The sequence below is a fragment of the Alligator mississippiensis genome, chromosome 5, assembly GCF_030867095.1.
Source record: "Alligator mississippiensis isolate rAllMis1 chromosome 5, rAllMis1, whole genome shotgun sequence".
Lineage (NCBI taxonomy): Eukaryota > Metazoa > Chordata > Crocodylia > Alligatoridae > Alligator > Alligator mississippiensis.
In genome coordinates this window covers 220,729,860-220,757,707 of record NC_081828.1, presented here as the reverse complement: position 1 = coordinate 220,757,707, position 27,848 = coordinate 220,729,860, and the positions used below count along the sequence as shown (strand labels likewise).

The following is a 27,848-nucleotide window of genomic DNA, read 5'->3' as shown; positions in this document are numbered from 1 at the left end:
AATCTTTGCCACTTGCCCCATACTATCTACGGTCCGGTGCTAAAGCGTCTCGTCCTTGTACTCAAAAAGAAGCTGGAGGGAGTCAGTCACAGCTAGGACACGTGTCAAACTTCCACAGGGTGGCGCCGTTCCAGAGCACCAGCGCCACCCAGCAAAGCATCAGGTGTAAACATGTCACTTGAAAGCCTGAGCACCTTTCTTTGCAAATATTCAGCAATTAAGTGACGGCAGCAAATTCTCGAAACCAAGTCTCCTCCCCTACCCAGAGAAGTTGTGGAATCTCCATCCTTGGAGGCTTTTAAGACTCAGCTAGACAAAGCCTTGCCTGGGATGATATCATTGGGGATGGCCCTGCTTTGAGCAGGGGGTTGGACTTGATGTGACCTCCTGAGGTCCCTCCCAACCTTCATTTTCTGTAATTATATGAATTCACAAACATAAAAAGCACAAAAGTTTATCATCGACTAGTTCCTGAACAGTGAACGGACCAGTCCTCATGGTCCTAATACAGCTGTCAATACCGACAAGTCCTGCCGCACACAAACCAGAGTGGCAGCACAGGCCTCTTATGAGCAGAACAAAGTTTAACATCCACGTGGAACGCAAGTACTGGAAAGGCACGAGCACCGTCTGACTACCTGGATTTCAGACTCTGCCAGAATGCTTCCTTTGCAGGATTCACCCAGCAATAGTGACATATCTATCGGCAGACACTTGCGTCTGCAAAACTGATACCAGCAACAACTCTACTGTTTCCTGTAGGGAGTGAAAGTGGAAAGACTGGGCTATTTTAGCTTGTTATTATGGTGGCCTGCCCTGGTCTGCCCAGACCTGAATAAAGGGCAACTTGTGGCCAAAAGCTTGTTTAACATCTCTCTCAACTATGCAGTTTGTTGAATAAATGATATCACCAATAAAACCTTGCTTCTGGGCCATTATAGTACCATGATAAACATTCTGAAATACAAGTGTTTCAGAAACATGAGATGTAACTAGGAATGGGGGCACATTTCTGTGTTCATAGGAGTAAAGGATCTTCCTTCAAAGCCCAGAATGGAATGAAGTCTTTACAAAGAAAAGCAAAAGCTTAAGCAAAGACTCAGCAGTGAAATGTTTTGTCTTATTTTGCAATTTCACAATTGTCTGTTCCTGCCATCAGCCACATGCCTGTTGGACGAGAGCCAGTTAGTCTCAATAAGCAAACTAGATGTTAGCATTTATGCTAGAGAGAGGCAAAAAGCCAATGCTGGAAGATCAAAGGGAAAGCAAACTGGAAAACATTCAGAAATTAGCTCTGCTCAGTATGGTGGAACAGTGCCATTGTTTCATGGATAAGCAAATACAAAATAAATGTCTTTCAGTATATATTTTTTTGGGAAAAGAAGAATAAGGTGCAGAAAGTTTTTGGTTTGTTTGCCTTTTTCTATACAGCAACAATTTTCCTACTAATCAGAGCTCTGAATATTATTTCATTTTTTATTCAAGTCAAAAATGGTCCTTTTCCATCCTCAGGGAAGTTGAGACTGACAGCACTGCTTACTCACAGGCAGCAGGATACTGTAGCCAAGGCAGCATAATGTAGGAACTACATGCAAGCTTCCTCTTAAACTTCTCCAATGAATGCCCTCTGGTACTAATATTCCTGAGCACCCCTACATTTTATTCCAGTCTTTACCCCATGCAGTTCTGCTTTCACCTGTCCGTTCCAACCTGGACACCTTCTTTCTTCCTAGGGGCAGGTCTCTTCAGAGTGATTTGGGAAAATGGACCAACCTCATTCCTGCTGTTTCTAATTGTGCAATGGTTTGTGATATGCACTCCTGTTAAACCAGTTTTACTTCTGACTTAACAGATTTGAACTGCAGGGTTCAAGAACAGATTTTGACAAACTGTATTTTCCAACAAGGGTAGTTAGTATGATCACCTGATTTTAGAGGGAGAACAGCTCCTTGTCATACCTGATGTCACTGAACTGAGTGATGAGAGCAGATATTTCCCTCCCCTACAGCAAGGAAATAGACTCCTGCCTCGTGAGCATCCACCGGATTAAGCAGAGTGATCAAGGGCCTTTGTGCCATAAAACATGTGAATGAAATGACTCAGGGGCCACCTCCAAACCACCAAGTGTAGGACCACCCTCTGTACCAGGTCTGGTAACAGATGAGGCATGGCCACCTCCAGTCATGTGGTCAGGAAAGCATGGCCACACCTTCCCTCCCAGATGGCTTGCAGCAGGACCCTGTCTCACCTTAGGGAGGAGTGTTGGACAAGCCAAACTGGCAAGCAAATGCTCCTCCACCACCAGAGCAGTCCTCAGTGCATTCCCACTCCCTCCTTTTTTAAGATTGGGTGAAACAGTCTGACATGATGATCTCAAACACGTGTCACAGGCAGACAGGACCCAGCTGTGTGTCACCCTTTATCTTCAACATAACTAGCATTTCTGTCACAATCCCTTGGACTAGCCAAAAATCAGCATCTGGATGAAAGACAATTGGCTAGAGCTTAGGCCAAGCAAAACAGTGACGGTGGTGATGGTGGAAAGAAGGGAATGCTTTGGAAATCCTGCAACTTTCCTTTCTGCAGTCTGAGGGTTTCCACAGATTGCTTATTGTGGGATAAATAGGTAGTCACAGTAGCAGAAAGGCTTTCTTCTGTTCAGCCACCCCATTTTAAACACTGACCTGAGCACTGTGCTCTGCAAGCGTTTGACCTCCAGCTCTCTATTCCAAGTGATAAGTGCTCCGACATTAAGAAGCTTCTATTCATTCTGGATACCTTTGATTAATACCAGCCTCCAAAAGTATGTTATCCTAGCACCCTGTTCAGTATATCTGCTCTGGATGCCCGCCAACCATCGGGTCAAACCCAAGGTCTGGGTGTGGACAGATGAACAAATTGTACCAAAGTAAAAGGCTAAGGAGGGCAGTTACCAGGCATCAGCTGCTCTGCTCTTCAGTAACTGTTTCGTATGTCCATTCTATCTTGTGGCAAATGGAAGCTAAACTAGGACAGTTCACTTCTGAATGCAACAACTGCTAAATTATGATTGATCAGCTTCCATTTACCATGGGCTAGGATGAATGTGTGAATCAGTTACCACAGAGCAGCTTGTGTGTGGTAAATCCTCTTTAACTTGGTATAACTTACCTGTTCATACCTTCCATAATACAGATTCATTAAAAGGGAGGGAGGTTGTTTTGTTTGGTTTTGGGGGGTTAATAGCCCTAAATGTTACTGTTTCAATAATTGGATAAATTAAAATGAAGTAATTAAGAAAAAGGTGGAAAAAACCCAGGGAGGAGGGGGGTGGGGGAAGTCACTTAAAGAAAACCACCATTGATTTTGCAAAATCCCAATTTGTATTTGAAGTTTCAAACTGTTAGACTTGAACAGCGTTTCTTTCAGTATTGTTTTCTTTAATTAAAGTCCCCATGGAAATGCTCTGCTAATAATTATTCTGATATGCTTCCAATTATAATCTAAGTGCAAGGCCTTACCACTGCCACAGCAGCTTTTCTTCACACAGCAGCATGCAGCAAGGGAGCAAGAAACAACTCCCAGAAAAAACTTAGCGAGTGTTACAAGAGCAGGCATGAGCATATAGCCACTCCAGGAGGTGTAACTTTGGAAGACAATGTTGTAGAGATTTGTCTTTACCTTGTGTGCATTTGCTCCCCTCATATATACCATACACTTGTCTTTGTATGGATGCAAACTCCTTCCATTAATGGCCATAGGCTCTTGAAGCTTAATTTCCTGACCTGGATCTCTGTAAATGCAATTCTTCTTCTTTTTTTGTTTTTGTTTTTGGAAGGTTACGACAAAATCTCAAAAATGTTTTTAAGCTGCAGGAGAAAAAATAATCATCATCAGTTTTTCTATTTTGAAGAAAAACAATTCTCAGTAGGTAGGCTCCAGGAGAGACCCTCAAGAATGTCTGAAGCCAGGCAAGTACTTGTATTTTGATTTTAACAAGGCTTCACAATGAGTATGAGGAGACTTTGGAACAAACTACCCAGAAAAGCAGCAAGTTCTCCATCCCTTTATCAAGATGGGATTCCTCATTGGAAGATATGTTTTAAGCCAAATACAAGTTATTTCGGGAGTAACTGGATAAAAAAAGCTCTTGAAAAAGCAACAGGAAACTTCAGGTGCTCGGTGGGAGACCTGTGTTAATTATTACATTGAATAAGTGCTTCAAAGCTCAGATTCATTGCTTCTCTAACACAACCAGCAGCCAGGGAAGGGGGAAAAAATGTGCTGCTGCTTGGCCAGGAGGCAAAAACCGCAGCAAAAACAAGAGAGCAAAAATGGCACCACTTGCCATAGGATGCTGCCATGCTTTCAGTAGGCCGCAGAAAAGCACAGATTTGTGTGTTTTAAATGGAGATTGTCTGCTTTTTTCCCCACAGAAAAGTAGGGTCCCTGTTGATTACTACCCTTTGAGCCCAATGATCCAGCCAGTTTTCTATCCATCTGTAGAATCCTTTCATCCAACTTGTACTTCCTTAGCTTGCTTGCAAGAATGTTGTGGGAGACCATATCAAAAGCCCTGCTAAAGTCAAATCATATCAAAAGCCTTACTAGATCATGCCCACTGCTGTCCCCACAGCCACAGAGCCAGTCATTTTGTCACAGAAGGCAATCAGGTTGGGCAGGCATGACTCGCCCTTGGTGAATCCATGCTAACTGTTCCTGATCACCTTCTTCTGTAAGTGCTTGAGGACTGGTTCCATGATGTTTCCAGGGACTGACATGAGATTGACCAATCTGCAGTTCCCCAGATCCTCCTTCTTCCTTCTCTTCTATAGTTGCCCTTTTCCAATCATCCGGGACCTCTCCCAAACACCATGAGTTTTTAAAGAGAATGGCCAGTGGCTCTGCAATTATATCTGTCAGTTCTATGAGCACCCTCAGATGCACTGCATCCAGCCCAATGGACTTGCACACATCCTGCTCTTCTAAATAGTCTCTAACCTGTTCTTTCACTGCTATCGGCTCTTCACCTCTTCTCCAAACTTTGCTGCCAGGTGCAATAGTCTGGGAGTTGACCTTGCCTGTGACGACTGAAGTAAAAAACGCATTGGGCACTTCAGCCTTTTCTGCATCATCTGTCACTAGGTTGCCCCCCCATTCAGTAAGGGATCCACACTTCCCCAGTCTTCCTCTTGCTGAGGAATTGGTCCTTTCATGTCCCTCCAGCAGCTTAGGAAAGGTGATATATTTTCAGAATCTCACCTTTTCACACTTTTTAGCACAAGTTTTTGATAACTTTCTTATCATTTATAGCCGAGCAATTTTAACTTTCTTGGATAGCAGAACAAAACATGCGGCATCTATCTTGTCTTCTCTAAAACCGTTAACAAGTATTTGTGGATTTAAGCTTTGAAACAAATGTTATTCCTGTGAAGCAAAAATGAACAGGTACAGTGAGAGCAAACTGTAAGACAACCGAGATATTTAGGAAATGGGCACTCACCTTCTTGTTGAAGCTGTGAGCATTGAAGTTGTAGATCAACTCTGTAGGTTCATATCATTTATACATTATCACTAATTTTTACTGCATTGCACTGGACTTCAGCCACCTGTTCTGACATTTAGCAGAAGGGATTTTGGTGAAATCCTATAGTCTAGTGGTTTCTTTTTTCCCCTCCCTAGATACAAAGATAAGAACATTAGCAAGATATCTATAGTCTTTAGAAATCTCTCTAACCTTCAACAATATTCAGTTACAAATCTACCTGAAGGCAGAATATCACATTCTCATTTGTTTTCCTTTTCCCTTTTTCAGATAACCACCAAGCAATTCTCTTTGGCTCTATATTCGGAGTTCTAGGCTTTCTAATCTTGGCGGTTCTAATTTTCCTGTTGTACAGAAAAAGGAAGAGGTAAGAGTCATTCTAATAAACTATAAGAAGCGACCTTGAAAGGAATTAAATAGGCTGGTGCCATATTTACTTACAAGAGAAAAAGTCTGGAAAGGACTGTTTCTATGCGTGTCCCTTATAAGAAATATCAGATCTCATCTATCCAGTTTCTCCTGAAGGACTCTGGATTCCCGATGGAGCATTGGAAGGACGACATCAGAACCAACCAGCACCTGATCAGTGGAAAGGGCAAGGGTATTTAGTCAGAATGTGTATATATTTATTCCATACTTAAAAATGTATAATTTCAAAAATTCAATAATTGATGTGGTAGCTAAACCAAGCTGATAAATTGCAGTGTCACCTAAAAATGCTTCACGTGGTTTCATAAGTCATCATGTATCTTTACCCATTGTTTCTCCTTGCTAGCCACAAAGAATTTCTGGATGTGGGGATGGCTGCTAATGAAAAATATTCTTTATTATTTTAAAAGCTATTAAACTCCTTTGTGTTTTCAAACTAATTTAGACAGGATCCCACTGGCTACCTGCCTCTGAAATCCCACATGACCTTTTCCATGATGCAAACCAGTCTCCTCTGTAGATAGGTCTCTCTTGCATAACAGCATTCAAGGGTCCTGTCCACCCTGTGTCCCTCCTTCCCTCTCACTGGGTGGGGATGAAGACCCAGCTGTCTCAGCACTCCCAACATTTTTGCTTAGCCAGGGAAGCTCCTGGGGTGAGACAGAAGGCATGGGATTGCAAAGTGCCATTATCGCAGGTGACTCCATGGTAGCCATCACTGAGCCCTGCATTTAAAACAGTCTGTAAAACATTTTTCTGAGAGACACTTATACCTTGCATGAAGTATCAGTGTTGGTTTAGGATACTTGTAACATGAAATACGTATAGACGTGGCTCGTAACTGCAAGAGGAGGCCAACGAAACTCACATCCCACTCTGCAGCAGTCTGATCTGATAACTGCGTAATCTGGCTGCAGAGACACAAATACTCTACTATTTCACAAATACTTTAGAAGAATTTAGAAAGATGTCGCTGAGAGCATGCAAGGCCTATGGAACTCTGCGTCTGCCTAGACCTCTGCTCTGTTGGGTTTTGATGGGGGGAGGCAGTATGTTTAGCTGAGAAGCTCTTAACTGGGAAAGATTATTCAATGATCTGCTCCATCCCCAACATCTCACAAACAACTGTCATCTATAGTATACTCCCCAGTATTTTGGTCAGAATATTTTTTAAATGTGTTGAGTGCTGTGTCATACTTTATACATGAGAAAGGAAAAGAAGGCACAGTAACTCGGAAAACCCTGCCAGTGGCCAAATCTCTGATGCTGAGGCAATGAAATGAGGCAAAAAGGATCAGATCTCAATGTAAAGTAGGGCCACACAGTTACATGTACATGCCACTACTTGATATGAACATGACAAGAAGCAACTCTTTCAGACATTAATACTGCTAACCTCAAGTGTTTGAAAACCTCGAGTCATGATCTAGGAAATTATGAGGTTAAGAAAAATAATATTTGGGGGGTTTTACTTGCTTTCCTGGTTTTGAACATTTAAGGTATGTATCTGAAAGTTTTTCTCCAGAGGGTTTGCTTTTAACAAAAAGAGACCCCAAAAAACATAAGAGTTGAGAATCTTACTGAACACAAGACCTCAGGAGCTGGGACTTAAAAAAAAAAAAAAAAAAATGTCAGATATCAAAAGATCTGCAATTAAATTGCAAGAGCTGGCTCTCCCACCTGCAAGGCTCTCCACACCACCCAGCCAGACTGTGCCCTGCACCCCTGCATTTCCGGGATGCTCATTATAATTCCCAACAGCTGGCCAGGACCAGCCTTCAAATTCCAGGACTGTTCTGGCTAAAATAGGATATACAGTCACCCTAATTAAATGTATTCTCACCAAGACATTTTCACATACTGAAAGGTTTGGGGTTTTTTCACAAAAAAAGCTAAGTATTTTTTAACAGGATCCACTGCTAAGGGCAGAAGTGGTGCCTCCTTGTGGCCACTCTAATCCCGTTCCTTGCACTCTGGTATCCCTAGGTCCCCTCTTCTGCCATGCCTGTGATGTTACTACTGTGCAGTTGCCTACGGGGAACCAGAGGGTGGTCCCGGGCACTCTGTGCTGCCCCTGCCCCTGCTCTGATCCCACCCCTCCGCCCCGTCTTCCAGGGCTTGGACAGCCTGGCCCGCTACTCACCAAGCCTCTACCCTACCTGCCAGCCCTGCAATAAGCCAGGCCTCTCTGTGGGGCATCTTCAGGGCCCTCCTTTCCCCCCTTTCAGCTATTCCCATGGCTTGCAGCCTACACAGCACATATCAAGTCAAACACATGCAATCAACTGCAGCTGGGGTGCCTTTCTCTCCCACAGGCTTCTCCCACTTTGGGCCCTCCTAGGCCTACTCACAATTCCCTCCCGGGTCTTTGGTCCTGCTCCTCAGTTTCATGCACAGAAGGCTCCTTCCATTAGTGCAGTCAAGTTCTGTCTCCACTTATCCTCAGCACTTGACAGAGCTCCCCGCTCCAGCTCTGTGGTGGTCAGATTGCCCTCCCTGCCTCAGGTGCGCGGAGCTAGGGGCACCTCAGCAGGCCCTGATCTAAGGACTGAGCTGCCAGCTGTCCATTATCTGGGGCTCTGCCGCTTCCTGCCCCTCCTGCCCAGCACTTCTCTCAGTGACAGCGCTTGGCCCACGCACGCAGCAGTCTGCAAATCTCTAAATTCGTACAGGATTCATAGTTTGCCGAAATGGGAAGGAAGTAACAGTTCCTCAATACACTTCTGAAGGATCTGCTCAGCAGGTAACACACGGCCGGGGGAAGGCCGTCTCTCCCAAGAGGAGATGTGTTTTGAAACCATCCAGAGTTGGCTGTCCTACAACTGACACAGAGCCAGCCTTTTGCATCAGCCTCGACCCCCTTAGCACAGTGCTTCCCCATGAGCTTTTGGATGCCTCTTTGTAGCCGTTTCCATCTCTCTCTTTCCGTTTGCAGAGCGAACCGGAGCCCAAATGCCCCCGAATCAGTTCCAGGCGAGAAAGAACTGATGCCCGCCAAGGGACGCATCTGTGAGCAGCGCAGCCGGGAGTGGGAGGCCGCCGCCGCCACCGCCTCCGCCTGGAACAGGTGTCCCCGGCCGCGTCGGGCCTCTGCCTGCCTGCCTGCCTGCCTGCCTGCAGCCGCTTCCCGACTCCCGGCCCCCGATTCCTTTTTCACAGCTAGTCTTTAGCCACTGAAAGGCTGCTAGCAATGAAATAGATGTGCCTCACCTGGGCGCCGCCCCCGCCTCCGCCTCCGCCCCGGCCGGGCGCGGGGCCGGCGGAGCAGCGCGGGGCGGCCGGGGCAGGAGGCAGCGGCGGAGCAGCGGCCGCGCTGTCCGCGCCCATGGAGCCGCCGGCCCGGACCCGGACCCGGACCCGGACCCGGACCCGGGCGCTGGCGGCCGCCCTGTGCCTGGAGCCCGCGCAGCCCGGTGAGTCCCGGCCCGTCCCGGCGGTGCGGTGCGGGCTGTGCGCGGCCCGGGCGGGCGGCTCTCGCTGTCACTGCCGCCTCGCTGCGGGCCGGGGCCGGGGCCGGGCTGACAGCGGGGCCGGCCCGGCCCGGCCGCTCCCAGAAGGTGCCTGCGGAGTGCGCTCAGCCGGACAGCCCCGCAAGCCTGGCGCTGCGCCGCGCTGCCCCGGGAGGAGGGAGCTGCCCCGCGCCTGCTCCTCCGTCCTGCGCGGCCGGGGACATCCCGGGCTGCAGGCGGGAGGGCCGGCTCGGCTCGGCTCGGCTCGGGCCACTGCTCCTCCGGCAGCGGACCGTGCTCCGCTCTTCCTCCTCGCTCCTCCGGTTGGGAAGGGGCCGGCTCACCCCGCTGTCACAGCTCGGTCTCCCGGGCCCATCAGCCCTGCAGCTCCCGGGTGCTCTGGCCCGCAGCCCCGCACCAGCGCTCCTGGCCTGCCTTTGGCGCCGCACCGAGCGCTTGCCGACTTGCACTGAGTGCTTTCTTCTTCCTCCTTCTCCGTCTTAAGCAAGACACTGAAAGCAATTGTGTTCAAACTCTAGTCCAGCATGCAGGTGTGTCTGACATTGGGGATGGGTGAACACCTACTGCCCAAGGCCCAGGGAAGAACCTGAACCTGATCTGGTATCCCATGGGCAGCCAAAGGACCAAGAGCAGCTCCCCTTCCCCCTGGGCATGTCTACATGCCACTGCTGTGCCGTTGTTACTGCGCATTTATTTAGTACTTGTACTAGCAAGTACTACATACTGCAAATGTGCAGTAACCAGAGTTACTGTGCAGTAGTGCCAGCAAACATCTTTTAGGTGATGCTACTGCACAGTAGCATGTTAGCACTGTCTGTGCTGTGACGAGCTACTGCACAGTATTTTTCAGCTAGTGCGTGGTCAGCGTCTCACGTGGACACGTCCCACGTTCCAGATGGAACCAAATCCCAGTGCCAGATGCCCCGCCACTGCTCCTCCTTGTCAGGTGGGGGAGAGGTCTGTGAGATTGCTCAGGTTACTATCAAGCCTGTCCTTTTGGTCCCAGCATGTCCTGGTTTTTCTTCTTTCCTGCCATCCCTCCCCATTGCCATATGAAATCACCACTGTGTTCTCTTCACTTGCTCTGCACTCAGTCGATGCAGTTGGATCTGATGTCATGCCTGCAGTAGCAGATGGGGAAACTCTATATGACATTTCTAACCAACTTGATAAGGGATGTAAAAATAGTCAACCAAGAGCCTTCAGTCCAGCACACCTTTACCTCTGTACTTGTGCTGCAGGACCTGCCCACTGTACAGTTTCCAAAGGGATTTAATTCCATGGCTTTCCTCCTCAGTAAGTGAGACAGTATGTGGAAAAACTACCAGGCAAGCAAACTTCTCTTAGGGAACATCACTGAGATGACTTGGCTTTACCAACAGCAGTACTTTCTGCTTAAGGGGTAGCTCCCCTACTTCTTGCCACAAAGGGCCAAAAGCAAGTCCACCTATTATGCAACCCAGAGCTTGGACATCTGTGCAGAGATGCAGAATGGCCACTCACGCAACATGGGTTTCCCTTGGGGTTAAAAGTTACGTGTTCACAACATAGTCTCAAATGGAAAAAGTGGAACTATCACCCAAAACACTTGTGCTCATAGCCTAGTTGCCTGTCCTAGTCCATCCCAGAAACAAGCCTAATTAAGCCCTCAGTACAACTGTTCTAGTCTTACCCTATTTTTTAAGTGGCATGCTAAACTTAACTGAGAAAATGAATTAGCTTTTATGGCAAGTAACCAGTCTGTACCAGATTCCTGCAGCATAGGAGGTCCCCACACACCTGTGGGAATGGACAGGAACACTTGCATGCCCTGGCACTCACACTGATGCATGCAATACGTCCAGGAAGAGCACACACCAACTGCTGCAGCTTCCTTAGCCTGACAAAGGGTTTTTGAACCCGAAAGCTTGCTTAATAACTATTCTCCAACCATTTGGGTTGGTCTAATAAAAGATATCAAATTCACCCAAGGAACCTTGTCTGCCTATGTCCTTAGACCAACACAGCTACAACCTAAACCCCTGCAATACGCCCAGGCTTTCCTCCACCCTCTCTGCAGCATGGGAAAATGCCTACGTTAACACAATATTGGGCAACCTTTTACCCAAGACATTTTCTTGTGTGGATCAAGGATGAATGAGGCTCCAGTGCTGAGCTGGGTAAATAACTTGAGTTGGAAAAGCTTCTGGGAGCTGCTTGTAGCAACAAAAAGTCTGTTTTGCAACCACACCCAATGCACTCCTCTACAGCCAGTGCTAAAGCCTTCAGCCAACCCAACGTGCACACATCATTAAATGAAACTCTCACCTCCTAGCTGTTTGAAAACTTCAGCTTTTAAAAAGTCATCCTTTCTTGGATAGTATATGCAAGATACATGTCATATTACACATGGCATACAGCAATTCATGGTGTTGTTCAGCTTCTGGTAAAGGTTCTTGGTCCTGTCAAATTAGAGAGCGGTACTGCTGTCTACAATCTGACACTTCTTGTGTTCGGATTTGTGACTTTCAAATTAGTCGTGTCTTGTTGAAAACCTTTTTTCTGCATCATAACACAGTATGGAATGCAACATCGCCAACCAATCGGATCACAACATGCAAATAATTTGGTATTCAATCTATAAAACTGCATCTTCAAAGAAAATCATTGAAGTGCTAAAAATATTTTTAATAATGACCACAGAAGCCATATTTGTCTCTTTGATCTTCTGAAGCTTCTTCTGGTTTCAATCAGTATCCCCACATAAAATACAGTGGAAGTCTACAATAATAAATCCCCATTCCCATGTCCATAGGAAAACAAATAGGTTCTCCTCTCAAGAAGGTAATTTGGTGTTCTGCCTCATCAGTGCCTGGGCCCAGCCTCTTACTGCTGGGTGTCTTGGCATCAGTTAAGTGGTTTCTGTCCTTCCCTCCATGTTTTACTGTTTTATTAAAATGTTTCTGTTGTCTAATTATATCCTTTCAATCAAATTAGAGACTGCAGCATCTGGTTAGTGCCTGTAACTGTTGCCATCTGCACCTAGATGCAGCACTTTTCAATTAAGGAGGATTGCTTAAGTTCCAAGAGGCAGAAAGAGATTTGGAAAAAGTTTACTTGGAGCATAACTTAAAACAAATTTCTTCAAAGACATTGGGAGACCCCCTGCTTGCTGTGATGTTCGGGGGGGGGGTGACACAAAGCACCTCTCTCATCTTGTTCAGCAGCAGGAAAGGTGCTTTGACTGCCCTGGGAAAGCAACTAGGAGGCAGCGTAAACATGCAGTCCCAGGAGGCTGGCCCGAGTGTCTGGCCACCGCTTGGCAGGCCCGCACCTCTTGAACATAAATTGGTTCCACGGTCTCACTTCCTGCTCTGGGAATTCTGCTATCCCCACGTTACTCCCTTCACCAATTATAAAGAAGAATATTAATAAGAATAAATTAATAAGGCATTACATTCTCTGCTTCAGCTCTGTAAGGTGTTAATGTCATGGCTATCGCATTACTATTGTAGTGAGATCTGCAGTGGAAACATCCATTTTTGTTCCCCTTTCCTTTTCCCTTAACATATAGGCATTGCTGCCTGATTGATAATAAAACTAGCAATTTAGGTTGGTGCAGAAAATACGTTGGAGAGTGTTTGGGGTAGAGACACTCCTTTTCCTGAAAACAATATTCTGGCACCAATCCATAGTTTCATAGTAGGTAGGGTCAGAAGGGACTTGAGCAGATCATCCGACCCCCTACCATGGGCAGGAAAGAGTGCTAGGGTCAAATGACCCCAGCTAGGTGATTATGTAGCCTCCTTTTGAAGACCCCCAGGGCCCCAAGAACACTCCTGAAATTAAAACAAACTCAAAGTTGTGCATTTTCAGTAAAATAGTTTGAATCAGCAAACTTGTCATTCTGAATTTTCTAATGAATAGACTTTTCCATAAACCCCATAGATGAGCTCCCCAGTTCTGTTAGAACTCTCTCCCCTACCCTGGGGGATCTTCAAGAGGAGGTTAGACATGCATCTAGCTGGGGTCATCTAGACCCAGCACTCTTTCCTGCCTATGCAGGGGGTTGGACTCGATGATCTATTGAGGTCCCTTCCGACCCTAACATCTATGAATCTATGAATCTAAGAGGTAGGGACAATCTCAGGGATAGCTCTGACACGCCCTGGGTCAGTGCAGAGGTAGTTAGGGATCTTCTGGAAGGGCTAGACTTTTTAAATCTGCAAGTCCAAATGCCCTCCACCCAAGGGTGTTGAGGGGAGCCCTTGGCCTGGCTCTATGAGCATTTGTGGTCATCTGGCCAGGTGCCGGTGCATTGGAAACTAGCTAATGTGGTCCCCATTTTTAAGAAAGGGAGGAAAGAGAACCCAAGTAACTATAGGCCCGTAAGCCTCACCTCGGTGCTCGGGAAGATCTTGGAGAGGATCATCAAGGAGCACATCTGTGGCAGCCTGCAGGGGAGATCATGCTCAGGGGCAATCAGCATGGGTTCATCAAAGGTAGGTCCTGCCAGACCAACCTGATTGCCTTTTATGACCAGGTAACTAAATCCTTGGATGACGGTGTCGCTGTGGACGTAGTCTTTCTAGACTTTAAGAAGGCCTTTGACACTGTCTCTCACCCCATCCTCATCAATAAATTAAGTGACTGCGGCATTGATTCCTACACAGTTGGATGGGTAAAAAATTGGCTGATGGGGCGCACCCAGAGAGTAGGGGTGGACAGGTTGTACTCAACCTGGCAAGATGTGAGCAGTGGGGTACCCCAGGGCTCGGTCCTCAGGCCCGCATGTTTAACATCTTCATCAGCGACTTGGACGAGGGGGTGGAAAGCACGCTGTCCAAGTTTGCTGATGACACCAAGATGTGGGGCAAGGTGGACACACTTGAAGGGAGAGAGAGAGGCTGCAACTAGATTCAGACAGACTACAAAAGTGGGCAGACGAGAATAGGATGGGGTTCAACCTAGACAAGTGCAGGGTGCTGCACCTGGGGAGAAGGAATCCACAGCACACATACAGGCTGGGGAGTTCCCTTCTCGAAAGCACGGAGGCGGAAAGGGATCTCGGGGTCATTATTGACTCCAAGATGAACATGAGCCACCAATGCCAGACCGCAGTCAGCAAGGCCAGCCATACCTTGTCATGCACCCAAAGGTGCATCTCAAACTGGTCCAGAGAGGTGATACTCCCCCTCTATGCAACTTTGGTCAGGCTGCAGTCGGAGTACTGCGTCCAGTTCTGGGCGCCGCACTTCAAAAGCGATGTGGCCAGCATGGGGAGGGTCCAGAGGAGGCCACCCGCTTGGTGAGAGGGCAGCAGGACAGGCCCTACGAGGAGAGACTGAAGGACCTGAACCTGTACAGCCTCAGCAAGAGGAGGCCGAGGGGGGACCTGGTGGCTGCCTACAAACTCATCAGGGGAGATCAACAGCAAATAGGCAGAGCCCTTTTCTCCCCAGCACCACCTGGGGTCACGAAGAACAATGGTCATAAGCTGATGGAGAATAGGTTTAGGTTGGAGATCAGGAGGCAATATTTTACAGTTAGGGTGGCCAGAATCTGGAACCAACTTCCCAGGGAAGTGGTCCTTGCCCCTGCCTTGGGCAAATTCAAGAGGAGGTTGGACGATCACCTGTCTGGGGTCTTGTGAACCCAGCTTTCATTCCTGCCTGTGGCAGGGGGTCAGGCTAGATGATCTGTTCAGGTCCCTCCTGACCCGAGCTACTAGGAAACTATGAAGATTCAGTCAAAATTCCATAGTGTGTACTGATCAATAGGAGATCCCTAATGATTCATTTGATTTTACCCTTTGCACATTGCAGTGTTTGCAGTAAGGGCTGATACTCATTCAAAATAAACAAACAAACAAATAAATTTGGTGGGTTTAGTCTTACTTATTATGTCTTACTCTCCAAAGCACTCTAATACAAGTTGTATAAAATATTTAATAAAAGTAATGAAGCCAGTAATACAAGAACTAATCAAGAGAAGTTTAACTCAAGACAAAAAAACCGTACATTTTGGACAGTGTCTTTAACAGCATGAACTGCTGGAAGAAAATGTTTAAATGAAATTAAAGTGGGATCCTTTGCAGAAAAGTGACTCTCTCTCTCTCTCTCCATTTTCTAGAATGCTATACAGCCAATGGGGCGGACTATCGGGGCACGCAGAATCAAACCTCTCTACATGCAGGGAAGCCTTGTCTCTTTTGGAATGAGACCTTCCAGCACCCTTACAATACCCTGAAATACCCCAATGGAGAAGGAGGGCTTGGGGAGCACAATTACTGCAGGTAAGAAATATCCCACTGTAAAGGTGGCCTCTAAGCCTTGACCAAAAATAGTAAGCGGATGGGACACACTGGAGGGTCTCTTGGCTGTCAGAGCTGGGGAAATCAGAAAGACATCTTTACACCAGCAACTACATCCCTTCCACCTCACTCAGGCCACAGGCAGCTTTAGAACTTGGTTCTTCTCAGTTCTTAACAAAGCCCACATCACCAAACCAATCTACCACCTGACACAACAGATAACGACTGGTGTTCTTCCTAAAAGACATTTGAAGAAGTTAGCAGAAAAGGGACGTAGTACAGAAAAGGTACATGGAGGCAAGGAGTTTGGACATTTTGCATGGTTTTCATCCTTGCCTATACCTCTGGCTCTCCCATGCCCAGGACCATTGTCCCTAGTGCTTAGGAACACTGAATAGTCACAGAATTGTTTTCAGTGAATGAGAATTGTTACTAGATTGTAGTTTGAAAATGTGCCTTTGCTTGCTTTGGCTTTGTTCCACTTCAGTCACATTCACTGTTGAATAGGGAAGTGTTTGGACAAAGAGTGGGTCATACAGGAAGGGGGTAAGACACTCCGTGGAAAGAAGGATCAGGGGAAGATGGGAACTGAGAAGTGTGGGACAGACCAGCACACAGGCAGGCACTGAAACATGCCCTCGTGACACACAGAGAGGACTGGAACACCTGGCAGGGACACCTGGAAGGGGATCTGCCTGTGGCTGTGCTGGCAGCAGTGCCTTTTAAGTTCTCTGATCTCTTGCCATTGATGTGCAGTGTATTATGGTAATGTTAGATTGTATTATGCAGTTACTCATTTTACATCACCTCAGCCCCTCTCAGGAATAAAATAAAATACCAAGAGAGAGAGAGAGTGAGACACACACACTCTGTAAAACCTGGATATTCCGTCCCGAAAACGTGCTGGAAGCCCATTAACACAGGCATCTCCGAGCTCACAAATCACAGAGTGGCATACCGCAGGGAACCACATGGCCTCCCCCCCACAAACACCTTTCCTGCAGCCCTCAGCCCAACAAGACGAGTGTGGAGGACCTTGACAGTCTCTGCGACATACACAAAGAGGGAACCTCTTGGGTAACCTCAGAACTACCTGTGAACAGCGAGAGGCCAATGGAAAAGCTGCAGTGACAGGAGAAAAGAAACACCTTGAATGATGATGCCCTCATAGGCCATACTCACTACACCCCTACTAACAGCTTTCCCCGGCACCTTTGCCTCAGACACGGCTGTCCTGCAACGCATAGAGCAAAGCACGCAAAACCCTCAGATAACTGATGAGAGAACAGGATGTACATGGTCAGGTCCAATGCTAACCATTCATTTACACAAGCAGCCACTAAGCCAAAGACAAAGATTTCATTGCACAGTGGCTTCATGACAACAGAAATCTCTCAAACACTCTGCAAAACCTCAGCTCAGCCAAAACAGAACTGGGAGACCAGAAGGACTCGTTTCTTGTTCGTCTCCATGCAGCTACTACAAGGAGCCAAGTACACAGTTTCCAAAGCTGCTAGCCACATCTATTATTCCCATACATTTCAAGATGCTTATGTAGGAAGTCCTATTATCACAATTTATGGAGATGTACTTAAAAGTATTTTATATCCCTATAACAGGTACACCAGCAATGTTTCTGTAGCTGCCAAACTGAAGGGAATAACCATGTTCCCACAGGGTAGGCTGCTCTGCTGGCAGGTCTCCTCCATCCCCCAGAACCGCACTTGCTTTCTTCCACTATATCTTAGCCCAGATCAAATATTAACCTTTGCTTTGCCATAGTCCTGAGCCCTCCTCCTCCAGCACCTCTTCCCAGGTATCTCCAATCCTGACCATCAACAGACCCTGCTCTTCCAGCCATGTGTCCTCAGCCTTGCCAGTTGGCAGCCATGTGTCCTCAGCCCTGTCCTTGACCAGCAGTACTCTTTCCAGTTCCGACTCTGGACCTCCCCAACCTAGACTTACCTTTTCCCTTCACCGTTTTTGAAGAAAACCCCATGCCTAGGAATTGCATCTGAATTAGCTGCAAGTCATCTAAGCTAACATAGGCATAGGGACCACAATAGTGAGGAATTTTACTTCCCTGCCTGATACCATGTGGGGGGTCAGTGGTTTGGCACTGAAAGTGAAAGGGTGCGGACTGTTCCCATTATTTGTGCCACAGTGCTGAGGCTGGATGAGGAATTTCAGCATCAAAAGCAATGTCCGCACAGTAATTTGACCATGTCCAGCACTGGCACCCTCAGACATACCTCTCCGCTCTTCGTGACCTGCCTCCCAACCTGGATGACGTGTAGCTACCTTCATGGAGCACCAATGGCAGCCTAAGTATTGCAGGGGCAGACAAAAATGGTACTGGCACTTGGACTAATTCACACTGCTGAATGAGCATTTGCAGCACTGCACGTAGCTACAGGGCTTCCAATTCGGGAGGCAGCTTACATCGGGCTGTGCAGTATGCTCGATGGCACCACTGACTGGCACAGTAAGTTTCCCACGCAGACATGCCCCACCTGCAGTCCTGTGGTTCCTCTTCTGATCTGCCAATCTAATTCAAGCGCTTGTCACAGGATACGACTAATGCAGTAGGGTTTACAGTGTGGTAGCCTCACTTCTGCATTCTTCTCAGTCATAAGAGCTGGTGAAACACTCAATGCAAGTTAAAGTAACAGTAGTGACGAAACTTTAGATCTAATGCAACACTTGGGAGTCTTCATGCGGCTCACAAGTACATTAATGTTTGACATCTTTTTGCATCTCCTTCCTTTGACAGGAACCCTGATGGAGATGTCAGCCCATGGTGCTACATTGCAGAGCATGAGGACGGAGTGTACTGGAAATACTGCAAGATTCCATCCTACCAAAGTAAACACACCACATAATAACATAGGCCTGCTTGACTCTTGAGCAGAGATTGGCAGTCATACAACAGGTTTTAACAGGGTGAGGTTTTATTCACCAAGGCGCCCCCGGGGGTTACAAGAAACAATGGCCACAAGCTAGCAGAGAGCAGTTTTAGACTGGACATTAGGAAGAACTTCTTCACAGTTCGAGTGGCCAAGGTCTGGAACGGGCTCCCAAGGGAAGTGGTGCTCTCCCCTACCCTGGGGGTCTTCAAGAGGAGGTTGGATGTGTATCTAGCTGGGGTCATCTAGACCCAGCACTCTTTCCTGCCTATGCAGGGGGTCGGACTCGATCTATTGAGGTCCCTTCCAACCCTAACATCTATGAATCTATGAGCAGTGGGTAGTGGTTTTCTAACAGGAACTAGGAGAAAATGAACCATCTTATTTTTAATTGTAAGCTAAGCAAGCTTTGGAGCTCTGGTTTCCAGAGCTACATGAAAACTCACTGCACCCTCCCACTCAAGTGCTTGTATTGGGTTGAGTACCCACAGGACTATTAGACCTGTGTTCCCCCGAGGACACAGAACCTAGAAGGTCCCCTCTCGGGGTGGTGGCGGCACGTTATCCTGACTCTGCGGTGGGGCTCAAAAGGGGGTCTGCCAGGGCTTCGGCGCCCCTGGGGAGATACGTGGAGTCCGGCAGGTGGACGGGCGTGGGGAGGTGGGAGGCTCAACGCAGCAGCTCCCCCTACTGGCCCACCACACACCCCATCCAGGTGCAGAAAAGGCCCCAGCCCTGAGACAGCCTTCACCACGCCTGGTGTTACACTACTCCTTCAGCCCTCACTTGTCCCTGCTTCACTTCCTCTCCTCTCACAGGATGCAGGAACCTCCTGAGGGTGAATGGGAAACTTCATTACCAAACAAAAGGGCAAGGCACAAGCAACTGCCCCACTGCAAGACAATCCCACACCGCTCCAACTAAGCTCTTACCCACTGGAGGCTCTGCCCATGCACACAGCTCCAGCCAACAGATAGAGGCCTCACTCCTGGCGACCCAAAAGTGACCACGGGTGCACAGCCGCCTGCTTCCTCCACCTCCTCCTACTTGGTGCCAGATCTAGGTCTCTTCTTCTCTACCGCAGCTCCTCTCTGCTCAAGTCCAAACAATGGTGTCACCCCCAAAACAACAAGCAATTACGACATGGAACACTAATCACATCTCACATTACGAAGCAGAACCCCTCAACCCCTCCACCACCTCCAACCCAGGACTCCAGAGGCAGCGCATACCCACCCCCAAACAAGTAATACAGGGTGCAGTCAGACCCCTCCCAAAGGAGGTGACCAATTTAATTGCCAACACAGCCCTCCTTCCAGCTCTGGGAAGAGGAAAGGAAGAATAAAAAGTGCTGCAGTGCTGTTAAAAATCCAAGCAGAAAGAAACACCAGTGACAAACCCAGATAGACAGAACAAAGTGCAGTTCCCAGAACTGAAGGGAGGCCAGTGGCACCAGCAACAGGCAGGCAGAGGGAGAGAGACAGGCACCTGCTCCTCTGCCCCACCACACCCAGGGATAAGATCTGCTCCCAGATGCCAGGGGCAAACCCTGAAAACCCCTACACACTCAAAGGCTATTTTCAGCCTTTACAAAGAGAGCCAGGACTCACATGCAGGCTAGACCCAACCCAGGCTTACACCACCCAGCGCTGGGGCACCCCAGGAGGCCAGAACCCCTCTGGAAGCAAGAAGCTCCATACACTAGGCGTTTGCACCCTCACCCAAAAAAACCCAGGGCAGAAACCACTCACCATCACCCCCCACCCCTCTCTAACCAAGCCCACCTTTAAGCATTCTGTTCCTTCATCTTCCATCACCATGGCACAGCAATTCCCTGTATCCTTCTTCCCCACAACATGGAGTCTGCTGGAAAAAGAACAGAAACCTGGTTAGCCCAAAGAGAGGAAGTAAGGGCACAAAGCTAGAGACAGGGAAAGCTCCTGTGCAAACACCCAGCAGACATATCCAGACCCATTACTCACTAGTTGAGCTCTCAAAGGCTTGTCTGCGGCTGCCCAGAGCTGGATACTCACAGGCAATCAAAAAGCAATGCACCACAGCAACCACCATACACACAGTCTGACCTGCAAAGGTACACACACAAAACCTCCTGCAAACATGATAAAACAAGTGTGGAAGAAGTGGTCAGACAGGAAGACAAATGCATGACATTGCTCCAAAGAAGCTCAGACCCACCGCAGGTTACAGCCAGGTGATACCACATGGGCAGGGGACTGACACCACACAAAATAGGGAAATCACGAGACAGCTGTGCATTTCCTCGTCTGCCATCTCTGGGGCTGTTCACCTCTTCTTCCCAGTGTCTGCTTCATAGTCCTGAAGCCTTGGCAAGAGGGCTCCTCCACACACACACAGACAAAAGAGACACGCATGCCACTATTAACAACTTTATAGGCCTCACAGCACTGGGGGCAGCAGACCCTCCTTGCCAAGACCCCACAGGCAACCTTTTTTTTTTTTTCAATCACCCCCTGCCATAGCTGTGAGGGTACAGCCAGAGCCCTCTCAGGGCTTTCCCCTATCAAGCAAGGAAAGCAATTTAGATGTGCAAACACAGGTCTGCTGCCAGTTCTGGGAAGAGCAGAGAAAGGCTACAGCAATTTTGAAGACAACAAGACAAACAGAACAGCACACGGACACAGGACAAGCCATTCCCAGCACTGGTGGCAGAGCCTGTGGCAATACAAACAGCTAGGCAGTAACTCAGACAAAAAACTTGTGGCCCAGCACAACCTGGAGAGGGCCAGACACCAGCACCCAAATATTGGAGCTAACCCAGCTGAGGGACCCAAAACAGCTAGTGGCAGGGGCTGGCAGGCATGCTCATGCCTCGTGCAGAGCCAGATGAGGGACCCCTGACCACAGCATGCCACCACGAAGGAGAAAGGGAACCTCAAACCCCACAACACCCTGCCTCAGCCTTCCCACCACACCCAGACAACCCCTCCCCCCCTTCCCAAACACACAACACCTTCTAGCATCCTGATCTTCTGTGTCCGTTAGTATTTGTCTGCTTCAGTCCCTTTGCCCTCACCCTTTCCCTCCACACACACCAGGACCCTCGAGAGAACAGAGAAGAAGCATTCACCCGAAGTGGAAGAACAAAACATGGGACAAGGGAACCACTGGGAAAATTCCCACCCCACACATGCAGCCAAGGGAGCACCTCGACACACTGCACAGGGTAGGCAGACAGCAGGGGGAAGGCCTCAGCCCTGAAAGCCAGCACCCGCCACAGCCGGCATCACACTGCAACACCAGCTGTCGTGTCCCTGCCTGCCATCCCCTCCCAATTCCAGAGGCACGCACCTGCTGCAGGCACAAAGGAAAAACCCCAGCACCAAGAACTACAAAGGGCAAAGCAGAAATAACTACCAGACTCAAACAACCCCAGATGACTCCAAGCAAGCTCTTACCAACTACTGGATCTGCCCATCCAGCTCCAACACACCTCGCGGCATCCGATTTCCCCTACTTCAGCCTCCGTGGGCACTGCTCAGCTCCACTCCCTGAACCAGCATTTATTTCCCTCCACACAGGGCAGGATCCTACAAGGGACAGAACAGGTCATTCACCCCAAAGGGCACAAGTGAACAGAAGGAACCATCAGGTACAATTCCCACCCCACCCACCCAGCTTAAAGCTCCCCAAAGGGTGCCTTGCCAGGGCACACCCCCTCCAGCCGTGACAAAAGCCTCAGCCCTTAGAGACAACACTCACCCAACCTGGCATTTTTCTGCTCCTTCTCCAGCCCAGCCTCATCTCCGATTGCCTTCCTCTCTGCACAGGGTACACAGGCACCTCCTGAGGGCACACAGGCAACTTCACTACCAAACAGAAGGGCAAAGGACAAACAACTGCCCCACCGGAACACAATCCCACACCGCTCCAAGTAACATCTTACTCTGCTCATGCACACAACTCCAGCAAAAGGGCAGAGGCCTCCTTCCAGGTGACCCAGAAGTCACCACCGGTGTGCAGTCGCCTGCGTCCTCCACCTCCTAAATTGTTGTGGCTCTAGGTTGCTTTACCTCTACCTCAGCTTGCTTCCGCTCACGGTCCAAACATTGGCATCACCCCAAAACAACAAGCACTTACTACGTGGAACTACTATATTACTACTCATCTCTCATAGTACTAAAGTGAAGACCCGACCCCCCCCCCACACACACAACCCAGGGCTCCAGAAGCAGCACACAGCCAATGCCCCCAAACAAGGCAGGCAGGGTGCAGTCAAGCCCCTCCCCAAAGCGGGGAACCAGTTTAGGTGCCAACAAGGCCCTCTTTTCAGCTCTGGGAAAAGCAAAGGAAGAATAAGAAGTGCTGCAGTGGTTTTAAAAAATCAAACTAGAAAGAAAGACCAGTGACAAACCCAGAGAGACAGAACAAAGTGCAGTTCCCAGAACAGAAAGGAGGCCAGTGGCAGCACAGGCAGGGACACAAGCACCCGCTCCTCTGCCTCAGCACACTCGAGGCCAAGCTCTGCACCCACATGCCAGGGGCAAACCCTGAAACCACCTATATACTCAAAGGCTATTTTCAGCCTTTACAAAAGAACAAGGACTTGCAGGCAGGCTAAACCCAACCCAGGCTTACACCACCCAGCTCTGGGGCAACCCAGGAGGCTCCCTCCTCTACCCTCCACGAGTCATCAGCTCCAGGTCTCTTCATTACACTTGCTTCTCAGACCCCAGAAACTTTGGCAGAAAGGCCAACAGACACCCCCGTCCCCCACAACCAAAAAAAAAACCAGTTACAGGCAACTCACTTACAGTCCTCACAGCATGGAGGGCAGAACAACTCCCACCCAAAGAGTTACAGAAGCAGCTCTATTCCACCCCGCACCCCCTCCATAGGAACCAGTCATCCCCTCTATAAGCTCTCCCCTTCCAGAGGAAAGGAGTCAGTTCAGCAGAACGGCGCACAGCCATCCTACCCATTCTGGCTGCAGAGATTTTATTAACAATCTATCATAATAATTATTCTGTCTGGCCAGAGCACTCTGATGGGTTATTTCAGCGGCTAATCACAATGCTTAATGAAACAACCACAGTGCTCTGGAGCCTGCCCACAGATGCACGCAGGCTCGGGGGGGGGGAAGAGATCAGGCCCCCACCACTTCCCTCCCCACCCCTCAGCAGAGCATGCCAGTATGAGCGGCTGTGGATTGCACAGCCCCCGAGTTGCAGGGGGGCCTGGTGCTTCCCTCCATGGCAGCAGTTTCCCCCAGGGCTGCCCAGGCAGGGTGCTAGCTGCATGGGTGCAGCGCCAGCTCACAGGCAGCACCTGCTGGATCCAACGGTGCATGGGTTTCTGGAAGCCTGGGTGTGCTCAGAGAAGCTCAGGCTGGACAGGTTTCCAGTGCCCGGGGAGCACAAGAGCAACTCTGTGCGTGTGGAGAAGAGTGCAAGACGGACTGTGTACATACATGTGTGTGCACATGTGTGAGGGAGAGACTGTGTGCACGCACGTGTCAGGGAGACACTGTGCAGGTAGGAGTGTGTGTACTGTCATATTGAATGAAATAGTTTGAATGTTTGTGAAGGTTGCCCATTAGCCAGTTTCAGGAAGAAGATAAGATTTATCTCCTTATCTAGTTCATTGTTTTGGGGACTACATGCAAAAGGTCCTGACTTTGCTTAAAGTCTTAATTTAAATTTCATCTTTAGAAATCTTTTACAAAGACAGCAAATATCCTGAATTCCAAGAGATCAAACCCTAAGGCCTTTTGACCAGATTGGTAAGAAAAGGGCATTTGCAGTGATATGGAAGTTTCCCAAAGGTAATTTAAAATGCTCAACAAAGGTAAAAGAATCTGTTGAGTAAGATCCGAGCCCAAATTTCGGAGTAATGACAGATTGAGTAGGAGGAGCCCACTGACGGCAGCTCACTCAATAAAAACTGTAACTTACTGTCCCAGTTTGGAGGTGACTATACTTGTAGACCAACGAAGGAAAAATGGCAAGTGTAGCCCGGGTCAGACTGATCACCTGAACCACCCTCTCCGTGAACACGAATCTCTTAGTTCACGCTGAAGCCGCGGAGCACCTGAAAGGGACTGAAGGCAGGGGACTTAGTCCTATCACTGCTGAAGCCAGCCTATTGAATTGTATTGCTGAGGCGAGCCCATTCTATTGAACCGTACTACTGAGGCCAACCCATTGAATCGTACTACTGAGGAATGAAACCATATTTTGGTATTTGGCTTCTCGGAATTCTAGGATTGTGAGCATATTATGAAAATAATAGTATTGATTCAAATTTAACTTTTAGTTGTAATTGTAGTTGTTTTTGTAACACTAATTCTTATAGTATTGTTTGGGAAGAAAGTGCATTCGGAGCATTGTTTCTGATATATGTAATTATTGTGTTTTTAATGTTTGTGGTGTTTCTTAAAGCTAAGCAGTGTTATATACGTAGCAAAGAGTTTTAAAATAAAATTGTGTTGTATAAATTAAGTGTGTAATCATTGTGAAATCGTGCAATCAGCTAACTACTCCCCCAGCCAGTGCATCAAAACGAATCAGTAAATTGTGTGGGATTTTCTCTATTCCATAACCCACTAGAGACATGTACGTGTGCATCCATGTGCGTATGAGAGAGCCTGTGCGCACGTGTCTGTGTGAGGGAGACTGCACATTTGTTGGTGTGAAGGAGACTGTGTGCAGTGAGAGTTCATAGCGCATGTCCCACCCCCTCCATGCACATGTACCCACAATCCCCCTTACATGCCATACACAGCCCCCACACCCCAGCCACATCTGCATGCTCCCTCAGCCCACACATGCCCCCACCCTCCTCCACCCCATGTACCCATGCCCCCACGCCCAATATACCAGAATAAGACTTACATTTTAAGCTATTGTGCAATCAGCTCTATGTGCACTACACAAACACATGTAAAGCAGGACAACATTTTTTTTTAAATCACATTAGTGATTGTTGTAGATGTTCTCTTGTTAGAGTATAACTCGGTATTTTTCTGCTTCCGAGATGGCAAAACCCCTTGCTGAAAGGAGCGTTTCCAGCGGGCAAAGACAGGGACTTCTGGTGCAAAGGTCAGGGTTACGGGATAGGACTCGCAGCCACAGGAGAGCCACCAAGGGGCAGGGCACCGCGCCAGGGGCAGGGCTGCAACACGTGCCACCACTTGGTGAGTGCCCTGCACCCGAAATAAGTGCTGACGCTGTGTTAAAGTACGCACTCAAAGGATAACTCAATATCCTGTACTTCAATAAATACTAGGAATTACATTTTTAATGGAAAAGTGTTTTGGGGGCTGCAGCTAGTAAACTAATATTAAGAGCAGCAGTTAATCCAACACTGCACATAGGCGCAGCGCCCATGACCGCAGGCCAGGGCAACGGGGAGCGCTGGCAGACGCGCGCTCGTCTTCTGCCCCACCAGTCCAGAGGGAAAAGCCAGGCCCAGCCCCAACGCCCGACGCTTAGCGCGGCTGACACCCAAGGGCATACACTTTCCGGGGCCCAGGCGGCAGCAGCAGCCCCGGGCGCCGCAGCCCCTGCTGCAAAACCAGGGCCTGCGAGCTCAGGACGCCGCCCCACACCCCGCGGGGCTGCTCACCCCCAGCCCGCACGAGACACGTTTCTGCCAGGCCCCTCCGAAGCCCCGGGGCCCAGGCAGGACAGGCCAGGCCAGGTGCGGCTGGGGCACCTCAGGCCACGGCCCAGGGCACGCTGGGGCCGGCGCCCAGGGGAAGCCCCAGCCGGCACAGGGGACACTCCTCGCGCCCAGGCCCCGCGGCCCCCTTCTCCTCGGAGACCAGGCACCGCGGCGGAAAGACCCGCCCCGACTCGAGGCAATTAACGCGGGCAATTAACAGCACTCCCAGGCCAGGACTCGGACTGAGGGCAGGTCTCAGCCAACGGCTCCCAAAGCAGGGACCCTGGCCCCCGAGGGAGAGCGCCCCCCGGAGCGGCGGGACCGCTGGGAGCAGCGCAGAGAAAGCCGCGGTTTAACAACACGAAAGCGGGGACACGGGAAGCACCGCGCCGCCCCGCCCCGGGGGACCGGACACGCCCAGCCCGCACAGGCGCCCCCGCAGCGCGGAGCAACCTGCCCAGCCCTCCCACAGCTCCCCAAGGCCTGCCCGCCGAGCCCCGCCCCGCCCCGCCCCGCCCCGCCCCTTCCGGTCACGTGACGCCCCGCCCCGCCCCGCCCCGCCCCGCTTTTCACGGGACCGGAGCCCCGAGGCTGCAAGGAGGAAGACTACGCAGGGACCAACGGGGCCCCGCGCACAGACCGGCCCGGGGCCGCCCAGCGCTGTCCCCACCCCGTTCCCGCTGCCTTGCCGAGGCCCCCCAGGAAGAGCTCCCGGGCCGCCCGCCGTAGTACCCGGTGTCCTGCCGGGCCCCAACCGCCCCCGGGTCCTGCCAGCCCCCCGGCCCGGCCACGGGCAGTGCGCGCTGGCTCTGGCTCTGCCCACGAGGGCGGGCGGAGGGACCGGGACTGCGAGCTCTGCCCTCCCCGCCCGCCACCCCGGTCCTCAGCACCAGGCAGGGGCCGGTATCACTCGCAGCAGGCCTCCGCCCCAGGCGGGCACCCCAGTCCTCCAGGGCAGGGCAGCAGGAACAGGACTTCCCACAGACAGGTCCCACCTCCTAGGAAGCGCTAGCGGGCATCACCGCAGCAAGCGCCCCGCTGTGTCGTGCAGAGCTGCGCGAAAGCTTATTCCGTGACTGCGGTACGAGCACTTGTTTCCCGCGCAGGTCCTTTCCCAGGCTGGGCGCTGATGCCATAACGCCCCAAGCCTCTGCAGGTGAGACACCTAACCCAGTCAGCCAAGGAAGAGCACCTGGACCCAACTAAATTACCCAGAACAGGGCTTTAAACCCAACCCCCAGGTGTTGGCATCTGGCTCCTACCACAGACCTTTGCATCGGGCTGGAAGGCAAAGGCGAGAGAAACTGCACCAATTCCAGACGTGCTGCCAGTCAGACCCACCACCTCCCCCCCGCGGGGGAGAACGTGCGTGGTGCTGCACTACTGCGTGGGGGACCTTTGCAGTAGGACAGGCAAGCTCAGGCTGCAGATTAGTCTCCTGCCTCTTAGCTGACTGGGTGGCCATAATTACAGGCATTGTAATGGGACCTGCCTTTTGCATTTCAAGGGTAATCATCAAGGGAGCCGTAGCTGCGTTATTTCTGTGCCCGTGCGTGCCTGCAGGGATCTGAGCGCAGACTGGC

At 49.7% G+C, this 27,848-nt stretch overlaps 2 protein-coding genes and 2 long non-coding RNA genes across 10 annotated transcripts in view; 2 read left to right on the top strand and 2 right to left on the bottom strand.

Moving 5' to 3' along the window:
* Positions 1-9,204, top strand: part of LOC106738657 (sushi domain-containing protein 2) — a 31,876-nt gene extending 22,672 nt beyond the window's left edge. For both annotated transcript variants that reach the window (XM_059729338.1, XM_059729337.1), the window contains exons 15-16: positions 5,795-5,891; positions 8,889-9,204. In XM_059729338.1, the coding sequence (XP_059585321.1) occupies positions 5,795-5,891; positions 8,889-9,123 (332 nt within the window). In that variant the 3' untranslated portion in view covers positions 9,124-9,204. The remainder of the gene's footprint in view (positions 1-5,794; positions 5,892-8,888) is intronic.
* LOC132250975 (uncharacterized) lies at positions 3,340-8,893 on the bottom strand. 2 transcript variants are annotated; one of them, XR_009462765.1, is made up of 5 exons: positions 6,441-8,893; positions 5,966-6,103; positions 5,745-5,868; positions 5,483-5,657; positions 3,340-3,848 (listed from the first exon to the last, which is right to left on the bottom strand). It is a non-coding gene; the product is annotated as an uncharacterized LOC132250975 (long non-coding RNA). The 2 variants fall into 2 exon arrangements; XR_009462764.1 differs by lacking the exon at positions 6,441-8,893 and having other exon boundaries at positions 5,966-6,426.
* A 23-nt stretch (positions 9,205-9,227) lies between the features above and the next one.
* LOC132250974 (kremen protein 1-like) lies at positions 9,228-18,605 on the top strand. Its single transcript, XM_059729339.1, has 3 exons — positions 9,228-9,366; positions 15,535-15,697; positions 18,489-18,605. The coding sequence occupies exons 1-3, from the start codon at positions 9,279-9,281 to the stop codon at positions 18,595-18,597; spliced, it is 360 nt and encodes a 119-aa protein (XP_059585322.1). The 5' UTR covers positions 9,228-9,278; the 3' UTR covers positions 18,598-18,605.
* Positions 15,333-27,848, bottom strand: part of LOC106740203 (uncharacterized) — a 33,899-nt gene continuing 21,383 nt past the window's right edge. Inside the window, exons 1-9 of one of the 5 annotated variants that reach the window (XR_009462769.1) lie at positions 22,547-25,339; positions 22,363-22,446; positions 22,059-22,190; positions 21,614-21,702; positions 20,818-20,981; positions 20,604-20,705; positions 20,406-20,487; positions 19,554-19,712; positions 15,333-18,572 (exon numbers count right to left, since the gene is read on the bottom strand). This is a non-coding gene — a long non-coding RNA (uncharacterized LOC106740203). Of the gene's footprint in view, positions 18,573-18,593; positions 19,454-19,553; positions 19,713-20,405; positions 20,488-20,603; positions 20,706-20,817; positions 20,982-21,613; positions 21,703-22,058; positions 22,191-22,362; positions 22,447-22,546; positions 25,340-27,848 lie in introns of those variants that run through there. The other 4 variants (XR_002092629.2, XR_009462768.1, XR_009462766.1 and 1 more) reach the window with 4 other exon arrangements.

Bases quoted from the DNA above. Each gene is read 5' to 3' on its own strand.
- LOC132250974 (XM_059729339.1), top strand. From the start codon at position 9,279: ATGGAGCCGCCGGCCCGGACCCGGACCCGGACCCGGACCCGGACCCGG. The intron at 9,367-15,534 runs GTGAGTCCCGGC...TCCATTTTCTAG, and splicing joins CCTGGAGCCCGCGCAGCCCG to AATGCTATACAGCCAATGGG. The intron at 15,698-18,488 runs GTAAGAAATATC...TTCCTTTGACAG, and splicing joins GGGGAGCACAATTACTGCAG to GAACCCTGATGGAGATGTCA.